Below are 24862 nucleotides of genomic sequence, written 5' to 3'. Positions count from 1 at the left end.
GCAATTGATCACCACAGTCAAAGAAGAACGCTAGTACAAGAGAAACTCATCGACTAATTTAATATTCACAAGACTGGGGATAAAATCAGATCATCAATTTGCAATACACGTCATACTATTTAACCCTATTATCTAAACCTAATTTATTACAGAAATGAGCAAAGATAGCACCAAACGAGCCGACGGTGATGCCGATACCGCCTCCAACTCCATAAAAACCCCAGCAACTTCTGCATCGATAACACCAACGATCTCAAAAACCGGAAATGATAACAAATCTTCAAAAGGTGGGCCTGTGGTGAATGAAAAGGAAAAGAAAAAACAAGCATTTGTAACCAGAACAATTTGGACATTTGTCATGATTGCTGGATTTTTCATGGTTTTGGCTTCTGGACACTTGCCAATAATTTGCATGGTATTGCTATTTCAATTCTTAACGTTTAAAGAGATTATTGCATTAACTTCAGAGCCAGCAAGGGATAAAAAGATTCCTTACAATAGATCACTAAATTGGTATTTCTTGGTCGCTACTTGGTACTATTTGGATTTCCCATCATTTCTTGAATTTTTCCAAGATCAAATATTCTCCAACAAGTTCCTTACTTTACTTATATTGAATCATAAGATTATCAGTTACTCATTGTACATTGCTGGATTTGTGTTTTTTGTTTGGACTTTGAAAAAGGGATACTACAAGTTTCAATTTGCGCAATTGTGTGTCACTCACATGACGTTATTATTGGTTGTATTCCAAGCACATCTCATTATAGGAAATATACTACATGGTATATTTTGGCTCTTCTTGCCTTCTGCATTGGTTATTGTCAATGATATATTTGCTTATGTTTGTGGAATTACCTTTGGTAGAACTCAATTGATTGAAATTTCACCAAAAAAGACTGTGGAGGGCTTTGTTGGTGCTTGGATTTGTACCGGTATTGCTGCAGTTATTGGATCTCTTATCTTGTCCAAGTCGGATTATTTGATTTGCCCAGCACAAAACTTGTCTACTCATTTGTACAACTATCCAAGTTGCGAACCAAACCCAGTGTTTATCCCACAAGTTTACCAATTACCACAGAATATTGTCGACCTTTTTGGAGGCACAGTTGAGCTCATCACTTTTAAACCAGTTTATTTCCACGCTGCTATTCTTGCTACATTTGCATCATTGATTGCTCCATTTGGTGGGTTTTTCGCAAGTGGATTAAAGAGAGCTTTTGGTATCAAAGATTTTGGTGACACTATTCCTGGCCATGGTGGTATTACTGATAGATTTGATTGCCAATTTTTGATGGGTTCCTTCACTTACTTGTATTATCAAACTTTCATCAGTAATCACAATATGAATTTGGGTAAAGTCTTGCAAATGGCAATAATAAATTTGAGTGCACCACAATTAATTCAGTTGGTCAAGAGTATCTTGAGATACTTGAACAGAGAGGGTGTCATCAATGATGAGAAGTTGCAATCAATTGTGGAATTATTGGCCAATTAATGTCCTGTATATTATTGTAAATTGTTTAGTACAATGAATTCTGTAAAATCAAGTTAGCATTTCTCAAAAGATGCAGAATCTGCTGGTTTAAGAACAGTCAGATCAGCCTTGATTGTAGCAGCTTTCACCATTGAAGGCTAAGCCCCTGAATCGTCCACCCGTGGTAACATGGATAGGTAGCGCTTTTTTCTGTCGCCGCACCTTCCTTTTTGGGGCTTCGCATCCAGCAGAAATCTAAAAAAATGAATTTTCCATATGGCTGGACGAATTGCCAGCACAAAACGAAGAGTATCAAACGAAACTGAGACGATACCGGCAAGCTGTTGTCAGTTTCAGTAGGCTCGTCTACTACAAGTAAAGAGGAGTAGTGAATAGTTTCGTCAAAGTGAATGAATGCACATTGTAGGTGTACCATAGACATTTCATCAACGCAACTTCCTAGTATCAAAGTCCCCTTCCTCATGAGGTAGCCATTTCAGAGCTCCCTTCTTAGTCTTCTAATAGATCCGTCTCTTCTCTGGATCAACTTGAACATTTCACAAATCCCCTGGGTCTGGATCAGTACCTGGATCAGGAAAGTGACAAATCAAGTGACAAATCAAGTAACAGATCAAATAATAAATCAAGGCTGGTTGATCTTCTCTTCCTAAGTTAACGAGCTCTAACGTCTTTGTACAAAGAAAATGTGTGTATTCGATTCTTCTTTTTGCTTGCTGCAAAGAACAAAAAGATCAAATCGACTTTCCTATTTGGGATTTTTGCTGCGCATAAAAACAAAATGTGATACAAAACTTGGTTCTTTGTTGCGAAAGAGAGATCAATTTTCAAAGAAGAGAGGGTCTGTGATCTAACCAGCCAGCTAGTTCAACAAGTGAGGTGACTAGATTTTGAAAAAGTATAAAAGGGTACCCAAATAAACTAAAATTTTAGTCCTACTTTTTCCTTTTGCTCTTTTTATATCTTCATAACCTATTACATTCGTTTATTATTATACAACTTTCCCTTACCTACCGACTTCATTCATTCACTAAGTCAAAACCTACTACACTCGTTAGAGACTAACTCGTTTTACAATCGTTATCAATCCTACCTACATTTGAAAACAGACATCCAAACTAACATTCCTTTTCTTAAGATGCTCGCTATACTATTTACATTCTTTTTTATCAACCTTATATCTGCCGCTCCAATACCGGCTATAATAACAAGGTATCACACTGCTGCTCCTGTTACTGAATACGTCACACATACCACAGGAACAACTACTGTTTGGTTACCACCCGTCGGAATTTACGTATTAGCTGATGGAAGTTCTTCAACAAGCACAATCTGGAGTGGTCAATGGAACACTTACCCAGCTACATTCACATTGACTCCTGAGTACAAAGACAACCAACAAGGCAATCAGCCAACTACTTCTGCTGCTCCTGGTGCTGAAACTACTCCAGCAAATGCTCCGGAAGGTGCTCAAACAACTGCAAATGTTCAACCATCTGTTCAAAGTGAAGCTACTCCTGCCACAACTGCTCAACCACAAACTAGTTCCACATCGGCACCGGAGGAGCAACCTCAACAATCTCAACAATCTCAACAATCTCAACAATCTCAACCTCAACAACCTCAGCAATCAACTCAACAACCTCAGCAATCAACTCAACAAACTTCAACAACTTCTTCGTCAAATTGGACCCCATCATCAAGCTCTTCCGCATCAACAAGCAGCAGTAGTCTCAACGACGGATCATCAGACAACATTTCGCCACCTTCAACAATTGTCTACTCGCCATACTCAAACGACAGAAGCTGTAAATCATCAGATGAGATCAATTCCGACTTGCAATTAATTTTCAACAAAGGTATCAAGCTGATTAGATCATACGGAACTGATTGTGGCTCTTTGAGTACTGTGTTGCAGAAATGTAAAGAATTGGGCATGAAAGTCAATCAAGGAGTTTGGGTATCTCAAGATGGTGTCAATTCTGCCGATGGCCAAATCCAACAAGTTATTGAATACGGAGAACAAAATGGTTGGGATATTTTCAACTTGATTACTTTTGGTAACGAAGCCATCAATTCACAATATGTTGACGTTGACTCAATGATGACAAAATTGGATTCAGTTAGGACACAATTAAGAAACGCTGGATACAACGGATACGTCACTACTGCTGAGCCACCAGCCACTTTTATAAACTATCCAAAATTGTGTACCGATACAAGTATGGATATTGTTGCCATCAACCCACACTCATATTTCAACGCAAACATTGGCCCATCAAAGGCTGGTGATTACGTTACTACTCAACAATCACAAGTTGCTAACTTGTGTAAGGGAAAGCTGGTTTGGATTACTGAAACCGGATACCCATCACAAGGTGATACTTTGGGATTGAATGTACCATCTCCTGAAAATCAAGAAATTGCTATTAAATCGATATTGGACTCAACTGGAGGAGAAGTTACCATCTTGACCACGTACAATGATTTCTGGAAAGATCCTGGTCCACATGGAATTGAACAATATTTCGGTGCTATTAATTTATTCAGCTAGGGGAGCTCCATTGTTTCTTTCCTTTGGCATTTTCTACTAGTCTTTTCTTCACTTCATTTGGGGATTGAAATCGATCCCTTGTATATTTCATAAATAAATAAAGTTCGAGAGTTACTAAACAACAAAGTGTAGTCTCTAAAAATCAATCACTTTATCGGGGAAAAACTCATCAATCAATTCAAGATAATACGGCTTCAACTCCTCGACATCATACTCTCGATCAATCTTGGAGTATAGATCATATTGATTGAACGCTTTGACAGCCTTTAGCATTTCTTTATCATGATCATCCATGAGATAAGTATAGGCCATTTCCTGATGCCAAGGGTAAAACGAATGATACCGGATCATGGCCAAACCTTCCTTTGGCAACTTTGAATACTTTTTTGCTATATGAAACATATACTCATCATGACCCCAACTTAGCATTACTTTATCCAATCCACAATGTTTCGAATATATGCCATATTTCGTATTGTATAATGGGTTGAGGAAATCTGGGTTGGCTTTAAAACTATCAGGAAATATAATCCGTTTCGAAAATTTGCAACCCACGGGGAATGTATCACCAACAACGTCCCATTGTCCACGTGAATCATAAAAATAAAGTAGCTTGCCCAAGTCATGTATCAACCCAACTAATTGAAACCAGCGAGGCTTGCCATCTCGTCGAATTGCCTCCGCTGTTTGTAAAGCGTGCAGTATCTGCGAAAGTTCGGTATCAGGATCGCTTTCATCCAACAACTTGTTCAATTTCTCCAATGCCTGCCAAACGGTCATTGTATCACGAGTTTTTGTCTTGAAGTTAATTCTAGCTTGAATATTGTACGCCACGGTTTGCTTAGCATGTTGTTCCTCATAAAATGACTTGACTCGATCACAAGCTAGCTCATATTGACGGAATGCTTTGGTATCGATATTTTTGTAGTACTCTGTAGCAATATGCCAATTTTCATCAGCTAATTCATCGGACTTTTCTTGGAGTAATATTTCTTGCTCTATAGTAGGTGTGATCGTCTCTTTCAGTAGGGAGGATGACAGGTGATTATCCATATTCGCTTCTTCGGTTGCCTTTGCAGCTTGAGCTTTAAGATTGCTTCGAAGCACATTGACATTCAATACATCGTCGTCTAAATGCTCCAAAAGTTGGCGCTCTAGTTTTTCCGAAATTGATTTTGAATTATGCTGGTCGTATGTAGAGGAGCCTATACTTTTCGATATTCGAGACATGGTATGCGCTATGGTAATATCGTATTAGAGCGTACGGGATAATGGGATTGATGGTTATCATTTTTTTTTTCCTTTTTCTTTTTTCGCTTTGGCCTCTTACTTTAGTCCTATTTTGGCTTACCTTAAAATCAAGAACAAATTACTTCTTTTTAAAACACTTACTTAAATATATAGATCCTCTGATCATACATGGTAACGTAGCGGTAGATCCTTTGATCATACACTGATAACGTAGTATAGGCTACACTTATAATAAGGCAGCAATAAAAACGAGTGGGACAGTAAACCACATAGCTTTGTTAGAGGCAGCAGCACCTTCGTATGCTGAGACAGCTGGAGCTGGTGCTGGAGCTGGAACTGAAGCAGATGGCACTTGTTCAACTGGTGCAACAGGTGCTGGCTTAGTCTCGACCGGAGCAACTGGTGCTGGAGCAGATGATACTGGTGCAACTGGTGCAACTGGTGCAACTGGGGCTGGAGCAGATGAAACTGGTGCGACTGGTGCAACTGGTGCTGGAGAAGATGCAGCTGAGGCAACTGAAGCTGGTGCAGATGATTCTGGGACAGCTGGTGCTGGAGCAGATGATTCTGGTGCAACTGGTGCTGGAGCAGATGATTCTGGTGCAACTGGTGTTGTAGTGCATGAAGTGGAAGCAACAGATGCAGGTGGGCAAATAGTTGTGGTAACTGGGACTTCACTGCAGATATCAGATACGCAGGAAGTGATGGTAACGACAGTTGTTGTAACGTCAGTAGTAGTAGAAGGTAATGGGCAGTAAGTAGTGTAAATAGTGTCAACTTCACTAACGGTCACAACTCCAGTGGTAACAGGAACCAAACTACATGAAAGGGTATCACAGGAAGTGATGGTGATAATAGTGGTAAAAATATCAGTAGTAGTAGACATTGGTGGGTCAGCAACTGGTGGGTCAGCAACTGATGGGTCAGCAACTGATGGGTCAGCACTAACTGATGGATCAGCAATAACACTTGATGGCTTAGCACTAGCTGATGGTTTGGCACTAACTGATGGGTCAGCAATAACACTTGATGGCTTGGCACTAGCAGATAACATGGTAGTAACAGCTGGGTCACCAAGAGAGGTAGATGGCTTAGCACTAACAGAAGGTTTTGCGCTTACGGATGGCTTTGATGCAACAGTTGGTGTAACAGTAGGTTTTGGTTTGGCACTAGAAGATGGCTTGGCGGTAGTTGATGGTTTGGCAATAGACGATGGTTTAGCAGTAACTGAAGGTTTAGCACTAACTGATGGCTTTGCAGTGGTGGATGGCTTGGGAGCAGAAGTTGGAGTAACAGTTGGCTTAGCAGAAGCTGATGGCTTTGGGGTGACAGATGGTCCTGGAGGAGGAATAACCTTAGGGACAAGAGTGGTGGTTGGGGGGACCACGGTAATGTGGGTAGCGACGGAAGCACTAGTAGTGGCAACTTCACTACATACACCATTTGCACAAACAATATCAGTGACGGTGACCCAATCGGTTTCCATGATGGTTTTTGTAACCCAGATTGTGTCAGTTGAGGTTCTGACAATGATCTTACCTAAGACTGAAGATGAAGCAGCCAATAAAGCTAACAAATTTCTTGACAACATTTGAGAAAAGTGAAATAAAAGAACGACTGTGGGTTAGTTGGGGGTATCCAATTATGTAAAACGAGTGACGATTTGTTTTTTAAAACAATGATAAGAGTACTGAGTATTTTTGTTTTGGGAGTTGGTACAAGGTATTTATACTAAATTGTAGAATGTGTTGAGAGTTCCAGTAGAATGTTTTCTGAAAAAACGCCTTCCTTTGAATGGTTGTCTATGAGGCGGATGTACACGAACAACGAGATCTGCAACAAGATTATGGTTCTACCATCAAATAGCATTCACTTCTTAAACAAATTTAGACTAATTTAGATCGACTTTTGCAGCAAAGTCCTCTATTAAATCTCCCTTTCCATCTCCTAAATGGTCTATATTGTGTTCGATATACAGATAGAAACAATTACCCTTGGGGTTATTCATTTTCACTGTTTGTAGAATATAACTTGATGTTCGATCTCCTGCCATCATCCAATCTGGTTTCCAGTTGCCATGCAATTTGAACTTGGTGAGTTACAGAGTGGTTTTGTGTCACTACATGGACCCTTATAATTTTTTTTGTTTGTTTTGCCTGCTTGTTTACATGTATGTATGTATGTAAATGCACTCACATGAAAGAAAAGTGCATTTGCGCGTTTTGTTTACTTTCTGTCTTCTTTCACTCCTTGACTGCTTGAAACGATCAACAACTTTATGCAACAACTTCTCACGAAGTGGTATGATATATTACAGGTTGTCGGAGGCATGTATTATTCAACCAAATAATAACAAACAGAATGTAGCACTTCTTATTGCAAATGGGAAGCCAAGAAAAAAGCATGCAGCAGCTCAAGGCATTCACGTTTTTAAAACCATTCACTCTGAGCAATCTAAGTCACCTGAGACGGTAAATGTGAAACATTTGCTCTTTGTATCGTAGAGAAGCATCCAACTCTTTATGTAAAGCACTGATTTGCTATCAATCTACTTTTTTTTGGTAGTGGTGAATGTTACTTGACGTTGCTGGAAAAATCGTACATCGAATATGATCAAGGTAATGAGACAAGTTTTTATTTCTCAAATTCAGTACCAGATTAGAGCTAAATAATGGCTCATGGCCCTCTATTCATCAGTACTTCTTGGAACGTAGTGGAGGATAAATAAATCACACTATGTGTGAAATCTTTCGACCCCTTTTTAGCCTACAATTTTTTGACTATTTTTTTCGCAGCCAACCGCTCATCAGGGTGAACAACTTTCAAAATAAAAGGTTATGCAACTCTAAGCCAACCGGACAAAAGAGTTCACCTCTTTCCTTATATTCAATGAGTATTTAGGTTTGCAACTTCACTGTTATAATTTTGGTATTCTCATTGATGCCGTGACTCCCAACGTACGTCTGAAAATATAATGAGTCTATGTAGTAAGCAACTGTAGTAAATATAGCAAAACTTCAGACACATTTCGGCGACCTGCGTACAAATAACTGGCAGAGGTGCATAGTTGGTATCATAAGGCTCCTTTGCAAATGGAGGTTGAAACTGTCTTCTTACTACACTTTCATCATAAGCCGAAACAATAAGATGAGGACATCAAAACTCAAATAAGTTTTGCTTTGAACAAACAAATTAAACAATTTATTATAACGAAATACTTTTAGTTATTCTTTTAAACACATACTTAGATATATAGATCCTCTGATCATACATGGTAACGTAGCGGTAGATCCTATGATCATACACTGATAACGTCGCATAGGCTACACTTATAATAAGGCAGCAATAAAAACGAGTGGGACAGTAAACCACATAGCTCTGTTAGATGCAGCAGCACCTTCGTACTCAGAAACACCTGCTGGAACTGATGTTGCATTTGCAACTGGGGTAATAGTAGATGTAATTTGGTAAGTCAAAGTAATAGTCTCAGTCTCAGAATCACTAACAAAAGTAGATACAGCCTCTGTTTGGGTAGTCAAGACAGTTGGTACAGCAGTAGTTGGTGCTGGTGCAACTGGTGCTGGAGAGGATGCGATTGAGGCAACTGAAGCTGGAGCAGATGAAGCTGGCGCAACTAGTGCTGGGGAAGATGCCACTGAGGCAATTGAAGCTGGTGCATACGATTCTGGTGCAACTGGTGTTGTAGTGCATGAAGTGGAAGCAACAGATGCAGGTGGGCAAATAGTTGTGGTAACTGGGACTTCGCTGCATACATCAGATACGCAGGAAGTGATGGTAACGACAGTTGTTGTAACGTCGGTAGTAGTAGAAGGCAATGGGCAGTAAGTAGTGTAAATAGTGTCAACTTCACTAACGGTCACAACTCCAGTGGTAACAGGAACCAAACTACATGAAAGGGTATCACAGGAAGTGATGGTGATGATAGTGGTGAAAATATCAGTAGTAGTAGACATTGGTGGGTCAGCAACTGATGGGTCAGCACTAACTGATGGATCAGCAATAACACTTGATGGCTTAGCACTAGCTGATGGTTTGGCACTAACTGATGGGTCAACAATTGAGCTGGATGGTTTGGCACTGGAAGATGGCTTAACTGAAGGTTTGGTAGTAGGTGTAAGAGTAAGTGTTGGCTTAGCACTAGAAGATGGCTTGGCGGTAACAGATGGTTTAGCGGTAGTGGATGGTTTAGGAGTAACAGTTGGAGTTACGGTTGGCTTAGCACTAACTGATGGTGTGGTGGGCTTGGCACTGGAAGATGGCACTGAAATGGAAGTAGTAGGATTACTAATTGTCAAGAGACCGGTTTGAACTTTGGTCAGGACGTCAGTGTGAACTGCTGTTTCGAGAACCACATTGGTCGTAGTAATGACTTTGGCAAAGACTGGAGACGAGGCAGCCAATAAAGCTAACAAAGTTTTTGGCAACATTTGGTAAAGTTAGAATAATAAAAGAACGACTGTAGGTTAGTTGCGGGGTATCGAATAATATAAAACGAATGGAATTTGATTTTCAAAATTGAAAAACAAGAGCATCGAAGTTGTTTTGCTTGAGTTATTTTCCTAGGTATTTATATTATCTTTGTAGAAAGGGTGACGGAGACGAACAGGACGTTTTAGGAAAATATTCTGACTAAGAGAGGAACGTGTGAGGCGCCAGTGAGTAAGTAAAGGAGACTTGCTGCAGTAAAATTCACAACAATGATACAATTTTATTGGTAATTCTTTGCAGGCACGTCATCCCATTTGTAAAGAATATTGATTTAGCCGAGCTTAATTTAGTTTAATTAATGCTGCATAGTGCAAAATGATTCAAAATCTTCCATTGTTTATGTTGAGTATTCTTCTGTATATGCGGTGCTTCTCCTTATCTTTGGCTGTTCATTTGCTCAGGTTTTGCTTGACATACGGTCGTCGCACATCTCTACACATTTCATCTCATTTCATCACAATGACATTTTCAGCTAATAGGCGCAAGTGTTAACCAGATGGCAATTTTGTGTCACTTCGCCCCTATTTGTTATTTGTTTTGTTTTTTTTCATTTATTTATTTTTATTTCGTCTATATCCTTATGCGTTGACATGTTTTAATCAGAATACTGCATTGACGCGTTTCGCTTACATGATGTTGTTTTTTTTTTTTTACTTCTTCATTCAATGAAAACAGACTTTATGCACCAGCTAACCGCGAAGTGGCATGCACTACAGTTCGTCAGAATCATGTATTACATGTTTCATTAAAGAATGAGCATCCGTGTCGTGCGTGTTCAAAAGGGGGAAAACATAAGGTATTAGCTGAGAGCTATTACTGTTACTTGCAATATCCCTCTCTGTTGCTAATGCCTTTAAGCGTAGGTTGTGTCTCATCCTAAATTTTCCGAGCTTGGTAATACAAGGATATCCCGTTGTTGATGTAACGAAACGGTATTACTTTGCAAGTGATCACTTACTCCGGAGGCTATATTAAGCAAAATCGTGTATCGGAGAAATCAACAAACTTCTTTTCCAGAACTAATAACAAAGTATGTTTAATGACTTTTGGTGCAGAACCGTGTGCACATAGTTGGGTCCAAGTAGTGGACAGTTCATAAAACTAGAAGGTGCAAAATCGCTTAACCCATTATAAAGCTACAATTTGTTATTTTCCAGGGAAAAACTCTCACCTTGTAAATAGCTTTACAATGACTGCCCTACTTTTACGAAGTAGTAAATATACACGCACCTCTCCTAGTAAAATGGGTGATACCTAAGAGTATTATTTGCAAACAGCGCATAATAACATTGCGCTAATGCACGCGCTCATAAATAACAGGACACTACACCAAGCAATAAGAACAATCTAAGGCATCAAGACTCAAATATGCTTTATAGAATCAATGAATTTATTATAACCTAAAACTTTTAACTACTTCTTTATACTCGTATTGACATATATAGATCTTCAGATCATACATGGTAACGTAGTGGTAGATCCTTTGATCATACACTGATAACGTAGTATAGGCTACACTTATAATAAGGCAGCAATAAAAACGAGTGGGACAGTAAACCACATAGCTCTGTTAGAGGCAGCAGCACCTTCGTACTCAGAAACACCTGCTGGAACTGATGTTGCATTTGCAACTGGGGTAATAGTAGATGTAATTTGGTAAGTCAAAGTAATAGTCTCAGTCTCAGAATCACTAACAAAAGTAGATACAGCCTCTGTTTGGGTAGTCAAGACAGTTGGTACAGCAGTAGTTGGTGCTGGTGCAACTGGTGCTGGAGAGGATGCGATTGAGGCAACTGAAGCTGGAGCAGATGAAGCTGGTGCAACTGGTGCTGGTGAAGATGCAACTGAGGCAATTGAAGCTGGAGCAGATGAAGCTGGTGCAACTGGTGCTGGAGCAGATGATTCTGGTGCAACTGGTGTTGTAGTGCATGAAGTGGAAGCAACAGATGCAGGTGGGCATACAGTTGTAGTAACTGGAACTTCACTACATACATCAGATACGCAGGAAGTGATGGTAACAACAGTTGTTGTAACGTCGGTAGTAGTAGAAGGCAATGGGCAGTAAGTAGTGTAAATAGTGTCAACTTCACTAACGGTCACAACTCCAGTGGTAACAGGAACCAAACTACAGGAGAAGTCTTCACAAGAAGTAATGGTGATAATAGTGGTAAAAATATCAGTAGTAGTAGACATTGGTGGGTCAGAAACCGATGGGTCAGCACTAGGAGGTAACATGCTAGTAGCAATTGGGTCACCAAGTGAGGTAGATGGCTTAGCACTTACAGATGGCTCAACAGCTGAACTTGATGGCTTGGCACTAGGGGACAGCGTGGAAGCAGCAATTGGGTCACCAAGTGAGGTAGATGGCTTAGCACTTACAGATGGCTCAACAGCTGAGCTGGATGGCTTAGCACTAACTGATGGTTTGGCACTAACTGATGGCTTGACTGATGGTTTGGCAGTGGAGGATGGTTTGTCACTAACTGATGGTTTGGCAGCAGTGGAAGGCTTTGGAACAGAGGTTGGTGTAACGGTTGGTGTTGGCGTGGCAGTAGTAGATGGCTTTGAAGCAATGGTTGGTGTTGGCGTGGCAGTAGTAGATGGCTTTGAAGCAATGGTTGGTTCAACGGATGGCTTTGAAGCAATAGTTGGTTTTGGTTCAACGGATGGCTTTGAAGCAATAGTTGGTTTTGGTTCAACGGATGGCTTTGAAGCAATAGTTGGTTTTGGTTCAACGGATGGCTTTGAAGCAATAGTTGGTTTTGGTTCAACGGATGGCTTAGGAAAGACAGTTGGCTTTGGTTCAACTGATGGTTTTGAAGCAATAGTTGGTTCAACTGACGGCTTAGAAGAGACAGTTGGCTTTGGTTCAACTGATGGTTTTGAAACAATAGTTGGTTTTGGTGCAGTGGTTGGCTTAGGAGCAGTGGTTGGTTTGACGGTTTCAATTGGATCATCCTTAACGACTGGTTTAGAAATAGAGGATGGAACAGGTGCCGGTGGCTTAGGAGCAACAGTTGGCTTAGCAGCAGTAGTTGTCTTGGGAGTATCGGTTAACGGGCAGTAAGTAGTGTAAACAGTACTAATGATTTCGTCAGTATAAGTGACAGTTGTAACACCAGTGGTAACTGGAATTTCAGTACATTTTTCACTATTACAATGAGTAATAGTGATAACAGTAGTGGTTAAGTCTGTCACGGTCACAGACTTAGTGGAAGTAGTAACAGCGATTGATAAAACCGACGATGTAGCGGCTAACAAAGCTAATAAGGTTTTTGACAACATTTAGTGAATTTTTTTCTAAAACAATTGAATGTGTTCAAATAAAAGAATGACTGTGGGTCAGATGTAGGCTCTTCAGTTATGAAAAACGAAGGAAGCTATTTTCAAGTTGTTGTTTGAATGTAAAGAACAGAAACCCGAATCTTAGGTGTTCTTTGTTTGAGTCTTTATAATGAATATTTATTGCAGAACGTGTGAAACCGAAGGGGAGGATTTAACAAACATCGCGAGAGTAGTAATAGCATTTGAGGCGTTAGTACACGACAAAGTGAATCTACACCAAAGTGGTGAGGTTTTGGTTCTTGTGTTTGGAAACATTCTGTCCTTAAACAAATTTAGACCTTATTTAGTTTAGGTAAGAAAGTCCTACACATTGATGCCGTGGCCAGACTCTTTAACGCCTTGTGTCCATGGCTTATATTAGGGCAGGATGGTTAGCTCATTATTATTAGTAATTTAAGATACCCAAAACTGTTCTTTTTAGTTCACTTGCTCTTAACCATCCCTTATTGTATTTCTTAGAAAGTCCGCCGTCAAGCTTTAGTGGAATTTTTTTTTGACAGCTCAGTTTTGTGTCTGTATAAACCCTTCTTTTTTTTTTTTTACTCATTTGCTTTGCCTCTTTGTTGACATTCATTGATTCGCATGTGTGGTGCTCTAAATGTAAATAGAAGTGCATGAACGCGTTTTGTTTACATGTGGTCCACTTTTTCTCATCTACAGAAGAGTTATGAGAGCATATACATATTAACTAACCATGTGGTGGTGTGATACACTGTAGTCGAAAGGAAACGCGAGGTGCTTCATCTACGAGTGTCCGTCTGTAAGTGCTCAGAGGTTTATTAATAGAAATAGACGATCGGCAAGAGCGTTGTTTACAGTGGCTAGGTATCTTTTTCTCCTACTCCTATTTCTTTATCCATCGCACTCCGGATACTTTGTGTGGTGTTACTTTACCAGAAATGAATTCTCCTTATTCGTGGCGCATAAAATGTTACTCTATCCAGCTGGTGGTGTTCCAGGCTTCGGTTAATTCAGTAAGAAAGTTTCTATGTAATCTCTCTTTCAAAAGCTACTGATTTCTATACTACAGTTTCTGGAAGCGGATCTTTTGGTAAACCTAAATTTTGCTATCCAAGTGCTAGTTCCCCGAATATATCAACCGCAGCACTCATTCACTAGAAGACCCTTGTAATTCTCTTTTATTTCGCAGTCAAAGCTAATAAAGAGAGAAAACACCAATGCTACTAATGGTTGTGCTCGGTTTCTTTAGTGAAATAAAACCGCGATGCTATATGTAGGGTGAATGAGTAAGCTTGTATCCAGATGGCCGTAGGAATCCTGTTGAAGTCGGTTCTAGCGAGAAAATTGTAAGCCTCTTGTTTTATCTGAGTTGGCTTCGTAAATAGTAGAGGGTTGATACCTAAGCGTGTCATTTGCAAATACCAAAAGTGCTTCTTGAAATGAAGAGATGTCTATCAGAAACGTTATAGCAAAGTCAAAACCTACAACCTAAAAACAATCAACAGCAAACTACTAAGTCTACAACTTGCTCTTTTAAACCGTAAAATTATTACTATTTTTTTCAATACAGACTTAGATATACTGATCCAACGATCATAAAAGATAACGTAGTATCAGCTACACTTATAATAAGGCAGCAACAAAAACGAGTGGAACAGATAACCACATAGCCTTGTTGGTGGCAGCAGCACCTTCATAAGCTGAAACAGTTGGAACTGGAGCTGGAGCTGGGGCTGATGGAGCTTGTTCAACTGGAGCAACTGGAGCTGGTTTAGATTCAATTGGAGCAACTGGAGCTGGTTTAGATTCAACTGGAGCAACTGGAGCTGGTTTAGATTCAATTGGAGCAACTGGAGCTGGTTTAGATTCAACTGGAGCAACTGGAGCTGGTTTAGATTCAACTGGAGCAACTGGAGCTGGCTTAGTCTCAACTGGAGCAACTGGAGCAGCTGGAGTGCATAACTCACATACAGTTGTGTTAACTGGAGCTGGAGCTGGTACTTCAGTGGTTGGCAATGGGCAGTAAGTGGTGTAGATAGTGTCAACTTCACTTACAGTAGTAACACCGGTGGTAAGTGGAACTTCGCTACATTTGTTTTCTTCACAAGAAGTGACAGTAATAACGGTGGTGCAAATATCAGTTTCAGTGGACATTGGTTCGGAGACTGATGGTTTAGCACTGGTGGTTGGTTCAACACTTGAGGATGGCAATGGGCAGTAAGTAGTGTAGACGGTGTCGGTTTCACTGATAGTAGCAACACCAGTGGTAACAACACTTGAACTGCATGAGCTGACATCACAAACATTAAAAGTAACAACGGTGGTTGAAATGGCTGTGATGACATGGGTGGAAGAGGACATGACGGTAGCAGTAGCGAGAGGTACTGATGCCTTGTCTGAGACTTTTCCTGATGGTGAAACGGCAGCGGCCAAAGCTGAAGAAGAAGCAGCTAACAAAGTGAAAACGGTTTTTGACAACATTTGGAAATTAAAAGTTCTTTTGCAAGTGAGTGACTATGGGTTAGAATTAGGGGGTATCCGATTATCTGTTGGAAAGAAATTCTTTGACAATAGTTTAACGAAGAGAAAAAAAAAAGGTGTTGAGTTTTTAGATTGAGAATTCTGTATATTTATATACGGGGGAAGATTGGTAGACGAAAGGAGGTACTTGACGAAACATCAGGACTAAAATGGAAAAGTTCTGAGGCGGTCACACGCGTCAAAGAGGAAACTCCAACCGGCAAAATGATAGAAATTCGTAATCAGCTCATTCTTTAAATTCAAGAGAAATTTTTAGTCTTGCCTATTTAGTGATGAGAATGTACACAAGGTTCCCCGAGGTGTTGCATTTGTTTAGATTTTTACTTTCCTAGGTATATTACGGGAATATAATGGTCCAATTCTCGTGAAAATAAAGGAAGCCAAATTGTGGCTCTTACAATTGCAATGCATATTTCTGGCTCTTTATTGATAGATTGTGTTTTCTCCCATTTCCATATCGCCCATTGTATTAGAGTTTGTGTGAATAGACCCCCTATTTGATCGTCGGCTATTATTATCTCAATTTTGTGTCACCAAATTGTTGACACTCTTTTGGTGCTTGGTGTGAACTTTTTAGTAGAAATGTTTACATGAAACAAAAGTAAACAAGTCTTAGACGAGTAGTGTTTTAAGCGGCGATTTTTCTTCCTCAAGTAAACAAGAGGCTTAAAAATTTAATGCATGTAGCTTTTTAGTGGGCGCTAAGACACGCTAGTTTGTTGACAGCATTAAAATGCATGTTTGCTTCACGAAAGAATGGACGAGTGGTGTTTCTCAACAGTGGAAGAGCGTAAACCACAACATATCCCTACCTCTTGTGGTCTTATTTTTTTTTTAGTTCCGTTCAAGCAAACTTTTACAACCAGTAAGCTGAGTTAATTAAGTAACATCCAAATTTAGCATTTTCTACCGGAGTTAACCGTGCGTAGCTATCGCTTTCAAAAATGGAACGATTTTTCGAATTATGCATCTAAACGGTTGGCTTTGAATTCTAAATATAGAGTCAAGCTTGCGCCCCCACCAAGTAACTTGGGTAAACAACCGGTGAGCCTATGGCTATCACAGTGTTACGTTATATTCGATCCACAGTAGTAAGGTGAGTAACTCGTGACATTCGCCTTACAATTTCAAAGCATTGGTAAGTAGAGATTTTCTTTTCACCTCGACTCCCATGTAAAACCAAAAACTTTTTTATTTTGTTAATGATACACAGTTAACGTATATAGAATCTCTAATCATGACTGTATACTACGCTTACAACAAGGCAGCAACAAAGACAAGTGGAACAGTGAACCACATAGCTTTATTCGAAACAGCAGCACCTTCGTAAGTTGAGATGATCTCTGGGGCAGCTGATGAAGCTGGAGAAATAGTTGATGTAACATCGTAAGTTAAAGTAATAGTTTCAGTCTCAGATTCGTTGATAAGAGTAGAAACAGCTTCGGTTTCCTTGGTTTGGACAATTGGAGCAACAGTAGTTGGTGCTGGAGCTGAAGATGATTCAACTGGGGCAACTGGAGCTGGAGCTGGAGCTGATGAAGCTGGGGCAACAACGACTGGTGCAGATGAAGCTGGTGCAACAACAACTGGTGCAGATGAAGCTGGAGCAACTTCAGCTGGAGTGCAAACTTCACATACAGTTGAAGCTTCAGTGGTAGTTGGCAATGGGCAGTAAGTGGTGTAGACAGTATCAACCGCGCTGACGGTTAAAACACCGGTGGTAACTGGAACTTCAGTACATTTGTTGTCATCACATGAAGTGATAGTGACAATAGTGGTGTGGATATCGGTGGCAGTTGAAATTGGTGGGTCAGCTGGGTCAGCAGTGGTAGTGTTCTTGTAACCTCCAGATGGCGCAACGGGAACACTAGTTGAGTCAACAGTGTCTTTATCCTTAGTAGAAGCTGGAGGAGCTGGGGTTGAAGAAGAAGATGATGATGGTGGTGGTGGTGGTGGTGGGCAAGTGTGGTCGTCCAAAACTTTCTTAACTTGATCAGCAAAGTTGGCACCAGCAGCATCGGTGTTGAGCCAAGCACCAGATGCATCCCAGAGAGAAACACCAGCAAAGTGTTTATCACATTTAATTTGATCAATAGTCTTAGCCAAGGTAGCAGCGTCAACGTAACCAGCAATGTTACCAGTAGCTGGAACACCAACGTACAATTTCAAGTCTGGGTTTGGTGAAGAAGCAGCAAATTCAGACCAGGTTGGGTAGTTGAAAGCACCGTCAACTGAACATGGGTTGTTGTAGAATTGGATGAAAGCAAAGTCTAATGGAACTTGAGTCATCAATGGGTCAAGATGGGCATCTGGGTAAACACATTGTGGAGAAGCAGACAAGTAGTATTTCTTTGATGAATCGAATTTGGATTTCAAAGCATTGGCCAATTCTGGGTAACCAACTGAAGTACCCAATTCAATATCGAAATCGAAACCATCAACAACAGCATCATCGAATGGTCTTTCTGGGTCTACACCACCACCGAACTTGTTCCACAAAGTGTCAGCAAAAGCAGTAGCATCAGTAGTGGTTTTGAAACCGTAGGTACCAGCAGCACCACCAAGAGACAACAAGACTTTCTTACCTGCGGCTTGACAGGTCTTGATATCTTCACCAATAGCAGCACAATGTAATAAACCAGATGGGAAGGTAGCACCACATTGGTTAGCAAAGTTGACATTGGTTGGATCTGGGAAATCATTCAAAAAGGACAAGATAACAACGTCAACGTTGGTATCAGCACAGTAGGTGCTCAATCTGTCTTGACCACCAGCACCGTTTTGACCCCAGTAGATTGCAACACTGTTGGAAGCAGCTAAAGCGGAGGCAGAAGTAGCTAATAAAGCTAATAATGTGTTTGACAACATTTTTTAAAAAAAAAAAAGAAACTTTTTGTGAGTAAGGAATGTAAAAGTAAGGAACGACTATGGGTTAGATATAAAGGTGGGGTGGGTATCCAAAAATATCTAAGTGGTAGGTGAAAAAAAACGAAAGACTGTGAGTTTGTTGAATGAATGAATGAATGAAGTTCTTTTTTACTGAGAAAGAAAGGCTTTGAATATAAATGTTTTATCAACAAGTGGAATATACGTATATATATGTAAGTGAAAATAAATGGGGCGGTTTTTTTTTTTTTTTTTGCATCAAGCGGCACCTCCTTCCAATAGAAAGCGATGAATGCAAGAACTAAAACTTTTTAGTCTATTTACTATTTCTTTTACATACTGTGCGTTTATTACTATGTATATTGTTTGTAAACTTGAAGTGACTTTGACTTCCTTTGTGTATTGTATTGTGTTGTTTTTTAGTAAAAGAAAAGGAGATTCAATTTAGCGTAAATTGTTCGGTTTTTTCGTATAAGTGACAAAAGCCTCAATCTAGATGCATTTAATAACGGTTTGTGGTAATTAATGATGGGTTTTGTTTTCTCTTGTCTGAGTATGGTAACAGATACAATTTCCTATCAAGCAAGTTTGTTGTATATACTACGTGCTCTAGTAGAGTTGTATTGCCATGGAGTTCACATCTAGTCTTATTGGGGGGTTATTTAATTTTTAGGTAAATTCATACTCGCTAATAGTTGACAAGTTGAACAATGTTCCTATTGTTATTGTTTTGTTATTGTTTTGTTTTTTGAAAATAATAGCGTGGTTTTGTGTAAGTGTAGCTTCCTTTTGTTGTCAATTTCGTTAGGTTTTGTGTTGTTATCATTTATGTGTGTATGGATGTAAAACGCGTGTAAAGAATTGTTTGGTCCTTTTCTTTAAAGTAAGATTATAGTTCATGCATAACATTTAGTCATTTTCCAAAGGAGGTGGGGTGATGATACAATCATTGATTGATTGGTTGGTTGGCTTCTATGACTAAACTTTACTCTCTGTTTAATGTTTTATTGTATGAAACAGAAGATTATGGGTAATAGAAGTGGCTTAATATCGATTATAGAGCTTCTGCTGTGATCAGATACATTGTGAAGAGCACAATTTTTTTGTACTTAGTGTTGAGGTGTACACATCGCATAGATATATTATATATGTATACAAGCAAAAGACCTCCTCCCATGTCTTTAAGAGAATTTAGACGAAAAAAAAAAAAAGAAAATAATATAATATAATATAATATAATATAATATAATATAATATTCAACAAAGGGAAGAAAGAAAAAAAGAAGCATAATAGATGATGCATAAAAGTCAACACAAAACACCCCAATTAGGAAACAGACTACCCAAATCGAGATAGAAAAAAAGTTATTGTACACGACCTCATCCCCAGTTAAGAAATAATGATGATCGGTAAATCGAAAAAAAAAAATACGAATGATATGACAAGCCAAGATCCGCGCAAAAGGCTTATAAATACAATAAAGATTCTTTTCACAACGCAGATAATAATATTGTCAGAATAAGTATTTTGACAGGATTGACTTAATCCCAAATCACAGGTAACTTTCCTTTGTAAATATGAAACAGTGTATCAATTTAAGGTTTTTTGATTTCCAAAACAAAGTTCGCGTTTGTTCTGGAAATCTGCACAAACGGTTAAACTTTCTTTTTTTTTTGTCTTTATGAAAAGTCACACGATCAAAAGTGGGAAACTAAAATAAGAAAAACAAGAAAAAAAAGTTTAATCTACCTGGAACAAAGAACAACACAATACTTTGTCAATTCTTTAGTTTACTCCACTTGCAGCTATGTGGGTGGTTTCTTTTTTCTTTTTTGCTTTTCCGTCAATTTTAATCGAACAAACCCGCCGGTTTCTTCCATTGCGCTTAAGAAAATTTGGGGGATTCATTTGACACATCGCGCAAGTTGTAAGAAAGAGAAGTTAATTTACCACTTTACTTTTCATAGTTTAAGCTTCTAAGAGTGTTGTAGAGACTGAAAATTCCTTTTTATTACTGTCTATACGTTCCTTTTAAAGTACACACTAGTTTTACATAACTAAGGAAAGCAAGATCATTGGAACAGCCAAAACACCTCCAATGGCAAAAGAGTTGGCACCGGCAGCACCTCCTTCGTAGACAGAAACACTTGATGCTTGGGCGCCAGTGCTTTGGCTAGATTGAGCTGCAACGGTTTGAGATCCTTGTACTTTTGATGAAGTTGGTTGTTGTTTTTGTGAACCACTAGAAGCTGCAACAGTGTTGGCAGAGTTGGTCTTTCCGCCAACTTGAACTGTGCTTGTTGTAACAATTGTCTCTTCACTTTATCAGAAACAGTAGAAGTAGTTGGGGTAACAGTAGCAAAATCAGTACCTTGGCTAGCAGTCTTGGCAGTTACAATAACGCTTGTCTTTGCTGAATCTGAGTTGGACTTCTCTTGGCCAACTGTAGTAGCTGGAGTTGTTGTAGATAATGGGCAATAAGTGGTGTAAACTGTGTTGCTTTTAGTAACGGTTGTAAGTCCAGTGGTGACAGGAATTGTTGAACATTTGTTATCCTCGCAGGAAGTAATAGTGACAACGGTAGTTTTAACTTCATCTTCAGACTTGGTGATGCTTGATCCTTCACTTTCAGTTGTTAATGGACAGAATGTAGTAAATGTGGTGTATTCCTCAGTAACGGTGGTAAGTCCTGTAGTTACCGATGTGGTAACACATCCGTCGTTGGAGCAAGAAGTGATGGTAACAACAGTGGTGCTTGCAACTGTAGAAGTTGGTACATCAACGTCCGAACTGGAAGCTTTAGTCTCTTCAGAAGATGGTTCAGCTGATGAAGATGGCTCTTCAGAAGTTGGTTCATTTGATGATGATGGTTCAGTCGATGAGGTTGGTTCAGTCGATGAGGTTGGTTCAGCAGACGATGATGGTTCAGCTGATGAGATTGGTTCAGCAGACGATGATGGTTCAGCTGATGATGATGGTTCAGTCGATGAGGTTGGTTCAGCAGACGATGATGGTTCAGCTGATGATGATGGTTCAGTCGATGAGGTTGGTACAGCAGACGATGATGGTTCAGCTGATGATGATGGTTCAGCTGATGATGATGGTTCAGTCGATGATGATGGTTCAGTTGATGATGATGGTTCAGCTGATGATGATGGTTCAGCTGATGATGATGGTTCAGCTGATGATGATGGTTCAGCAGAGCTAGAAGATGGTTCTGGGCATGTTTCTTCATCAAGAACTTTTCTCACATTTTCAATATACCTTCCATCCCTAGTTTCTCTCAAGAAAGCACCAGAAGCATCCCATAATGCAAGACCACCAAATGCTGGGTCACAATTTACCTTGTTGAGAACCGAAGGCAAGCTACGAGAACTGACAAAGTCTGAACTCAACTCTTCAGCATTCAAACCAACGAACAACTTCATATCTGGGTTAGGTGCCGACTTGGCAAAGTTGCTCCATGTATCAAAGTTCAAATTACGAGTTGGGTTGCATTGACCATTATAGTATTGAACAAAAGTGTAATCCAATGGAACTTGAGACAATAATGGTCCAAGTTGTGGGTTTGGATAGTCACAAGTTGGTGAAGCAGACAAATAGTACTTCTTTGACGAATCAAACTTGGACTTCAAAGCTTTAGCCAATTCTGCATATCCAGTGCTACCTCCTGATGCAACATGGAAATCAAATCCATCAACAACAGCATCACCAAATGGTTTTTCATCACTTTGACCAGTACCAAATTTATTCCACAAAGTATCTGCCAAAGCTTCTGCTTCTTGAGTGTTGGCAAATTCACTATTTGAGCCAGGCGCACCAATTGATAAAAGAACTTTCTTACCTTTATTTTGACATTCTTTGATATCGTCAGCAAAATCAGGGCAGGTCATGATATCAGTAGTTTTATTTTTGTAACAGTTGTAGTCAAATTCTCCAAATCCAGTTTTAAAATCAGTAATTGATGAAACAATGACAATTTGTGCATCAGAGCTTTGGCAATAATCTCTTAATCTTCCTTGGCCACCGGCAACATTTTGACCCCAGTAAAGAGCGATATCGTTTGTAGCTGCTAAAGCAGTTGTTGCTGAAAGCAACAAGGCAAAGAATGAATGAGATAACATTATTCTGTAAGTAGGTCTAGTTGAAACGAATGACTTGAGGAGATGAAGAGAAAATATATGAAATGCTAGTGGGAAAGTGCCATCCTTATATATAGCCACAATCAGCACAACGTCGTTTGCAGTACTCACAGCCCTCAAGGCATTTTATTACATTTCACAAGTATAAAAAGAGCCAATCACTTTACTGATTCAATAGATTTCGCAAATTTTAAGCGATTTTGCAGACAATGAAAATTCTCACTCTTTTCAATTGTCGTGGGCCCATAATGCTATTGTTCTTGTATTTACGGAAGAGGCGAGAATGAGTAATAATTAATGAAGTACAAAACGTCGTTTTTTATTACATTGTTTTAATCAATAGAAAGGTGGTGTGTCCTCTGATTGGCTAGTTTTTAATAAGGGCAGCCACGAACATCATCATCTGTGTTTGGTTTGCTTTTTTAAATAAAAGGGGTTTCATCAATCATAGCTTATATGTATTGGATGCAATATTTATAGTTATGACGGTCCCTGTCAAAAGAAGAAAATAATAAAACCTTAATCTGCTAAGCCTAAAAATATGACATTGTAACGACAAAGAAATAAAGTTCTATTGACGTGTAGAAGGAATAAAAATTTAGATTCCCGAACTCGGTTAATAATTAAGTATTGTTAAATGTACAAAGTGGGCAATATCAATTTAACATTCTTGTGAACGCTCTGACAATGGAGATGAGCTGTTCGGAAATATGAATCACAAACCCTGATAGTTTTATTAATAGATCGAATAGATTAAAACCTACTTTTGTGTTCAAGTAAGACGCAGAATTGAAACGCCTTTTCTTTAAGAGAATTTTTCCTTCAATTATTCTTTTTACACTCAAGTTAATTGCACATTATTGTTCTTTCTTTGTTTACATCTTCAAAATTCGAGGAATATACGTGTATTGTTTATAGAAGAGTTGAGGAATGCCTTCTATTTGTAAAGTATCCCCTATTTGAATGGTTTGTGTAGCTCTTTCTGATTGCTTATTGGCTCTAAAACTCCGATGTAAACATCCGCGAGATTAGGCAACCACAAAATTGAAACATTAGCTATAGAACCAACGCTTGTATCTAGCATCTGCATCGCGGATTCTTTAAGTGAGCTGCTGTAATAGTATTAAAATTGAAAAGTAGCAAAATTGAGAACTTTTGAGAAATCCCTCAAAAAGTTGAGATGGAATTTACTTTGTTTAAGTGGAAGCCCTTAGTATGTGAATACATACTGTTATTCCACTACTCCAAAATTAACAGTTGAAACGTGTATTTAGAAAGAAGAAACTACAATGCATGAGAATGTGATGCCAGTTCCTTCAGTATCTTTTAAAGTATTGCCCATCCTCGGTTCTTCAAATGCGCGCAATAACATAATAAAAATTGTGGCTTCATACGGCTCCAAATTATCAAACGACAAAAATTAGATACCCGATTTCTTAATTCACTTGTATATCATCCTCTACAGCACATTCAGAATGGACTACGTTACGCATTTTCCCAAGGAGGACCCTTCCATTGCCACCACATCAACCTACAACTTGAAATACACATACCCCGTCAAATACTACGATTTCCACATCTACTACTACGCCCACCAACAAAACTCGTTACAAGAATCAGACGCCTTACGTGACAAACTCCTTGCTGATTTCCCAGAAGATACGGCCAATGGGTCCATCTTAGTTAAGAAATTGCCCAATGATAAAGTCATTGGACCACATCCAACTCAATTTTGGGAAGCTGATGTATTGAGACCCGAAGTGTTTGTCAAAGTTTTGAGTTGGTTTCAATTGCATCATGGAAATTTGCTGGTTTTGATTCACCCTCAAACTGGTGATGATTTAAAAGACCATTTTGATCGTGCGTTGTGGCTTGGTGATAAGTTGCCATTGTTTGATGTGTTTGGGCCTGATGTAGGGGTTATTCCTGAGTTTGGTGTCAAGGGTGGTAAGCGGATTAAAGTTGATGATTTTGATAATCATAAAACAGTTTTGTGAATGTAGCAAATTGCTGAGAAATGTCATCGGCATTTGATTGCCCGGATGTGTAGTTTTGTTTAGATTGCAAAATATACGAGATTAACAATCGTACGAGTCGGAGTACATTGTAGAGGTGTGTTTGACCCTGTAAGCGCATAATTAATTAAAGGCGTAAACAAAAAAAAGAAAAAAGAAAAT

The 24862-nt window shown here is 39.2% G+C and overlaps 10 protein-coding genes across 10 annotated transcripts; 3 read left to right on the top strand and 7 right to left on the bottom strand. All coding sequences in view use genetic code 12, as the record gives it.

The window, feature by feature from the left end:
* Positions 1-154: 154 nt before the first annotated feature.
* CDS1 (phosphatidate cytidylyltransferase) lies at positions 155-1498 on the top strand (the record flags this gene model as incomplete). Its single annotated transcript, XM_067690927.1, has 1 exon — positions 155-1498. One exon carries the CDS (start codon positions 155-157, stop codon positions 1496-1498), a length of 1344 nt encoding a protein of 447 aa, XP_067549343.1.
* A 1135-nt stretch (positions 1499-2633) lies between these two features.
* SCW11 (putative glucan endo-1,3-beta-D-glucosidase) lies at positions 2634-4049 on the top strand (the record flags this gene model as incomplete). The annotated part of the gene is made up of 1 exon (XM_067690926.1): positions 2634-4049. The coding sequence occupies one exon, from the start codon at positions 2634-2636 to the stop codon at positions 4047-4049; it is 1416 nt and encodes a 471-aa protein (XP_067549342.1).
* Positions 4050-4184: 135 nt separating this feature from the next.
* On the bottom strand, positions 4185-5499 carry I9W82_002105 (uncharacterized protein; the record flags this gene model as incomplete). Its single annotated transcript, XM_067690925.1, has 2 exons — positions 4185-5287; positions 5469-5499. The coding sequence occupies 2 exons, from the start codon at positions 5497-5499 to the stop codon at positions 4185-4187; spliced, it is 1134 nt and encodes a 377-aa protein (XP_067549341.1).
* Positions 5500-5526: 27 nt separating this feature from the next.
* I9W82_002104 (uncharacterized protein) lies at positions 5527-6891 on the bottom strand (the record flags this gene model as incomplete). The annotated part of the gene is made up of 1 exon (XM_067690924.1): positions 5527-6891. One exon carries the CDS (start codon positions 6889-6891, stop codon positions 5527-5529), a length of 1365 nt encoding a protein of 454 aa, XP_067549340.1.
* A 1738-nt stretch (positions 6892-8629) lies between these two features.
* Positions 8630-9748, bottom strand: I9W82_002103 (uncharacterized protein; the record flags this gene model as incomplete). The annotated part of the gene is made up of 1 exon (XM_067690923.1): positions 8630-9748. One exon carries the CDS (start codon positions 9746-9748, stop codon positions 8630-8632), a length of 1119 nt encoding a protein of 372 aa, XP_067549339.1.
* A 1579-nt stretch (positions 9749-11327) lies between these two features.
* I9W82_002102 (CHT2) lies at positions 11328-13094 on the bottom strand (the record flags this gene model as incomplete). The annotated part of the gene is made up of 1 exon (XM_067690922.1): positions 11328-13094. The coding sequence occupies one exon, from the start codon at positions 13092-13094 to the stop codon at positions 11328-11330; it is 1767 nt and encodes a 588-aa protein (XP_067549338.1).
* A 1644-nt stretch (positions 13095-14738) lies between these two features.
* I9W82_002101 (uncharacterized protein) lies at positions 14739-15596 on the bottom strand (the record flags this gene model as incomplete). Its single annotated transcript, XM_067690921.1, has 1 exon — positions 14739-15596. One exon carries the CDS (start codon positions 15594-15596, stop codon positions 14739-14741), a length of 858 nt encoding a protein of 285 aa, XP_067549337.1.
* A 1314-nt stretch (positions 15597-16910) lies between these two features.
* On the bottom strand, positions 16911-18524 carry I9W82_002100 (CHT2; the record flags this gene model as incomplete). The annotated part of the gene is made up of 1 exon (XM_067690920.1): positions 16911-18524. The coding sequence occupies one exon, from the start codon at positions 18522-18524 to the stop codon at positions 16911-16913; it is 1614 nt and encodes a 537-aa protein (XP_067549336.1).
* Positions 18525-20592: 2068 nt separating this feature from the next.
* I9W82_002099 (uncharacterized protein) lies at positions 20593-22667 on the bottom strand (the record flags this gene model as incomplete). The annotated part of the gene is made up of 2 exons (XM_067690917.1): positions 20593-20834; positions 20915-22667. The coding sequence occupies 2 exons, from the start codon at positions 22665-22667 to the stop codon at positions 20593-20595; spliced, it is 1995 nt and encodes a 664-aa protein (XP_067549335.1).
* Positions 22668-24160: 1493 nt separating this feature from the next.
* I9W82_002098 (uncharacterized protein) lies at positions 24161-24682 on the top strand (the record flags this gene model as incomplete). The annotated part of the gene is made up of 1 exon (XM_067690916.1): positions 24161-24682. The coding sequence occupies one exon, from the start codon at positions 24161-24163 to the stop codon at positions 24680-24682; it is 522 nt and encodes a 173-aa protein (XP_067549334.1).
* Positions 24683-24862: the final 180 nt, after the last annotated feature.

The sequence above is a fragment of the Candida metapsilosis genome, assembly GCF_017655625.1.
Source record: "Candida metapsilosis strain BP57 chromosome Unknown scaffold2, whole genome shotgun sequence".
Taxonomy (NCBI): Eukaryota; Fungi; Ascomycota; class Pichiomycetes; order Serinales; family Debaryomycetaceae; genus Lodderomyces; species Lodderomyces metapsilosis.
Note: the sequence above shows the minus strand (reverse complement) of the source record. Positions and strands in the feature narration are given on the sequence as shown.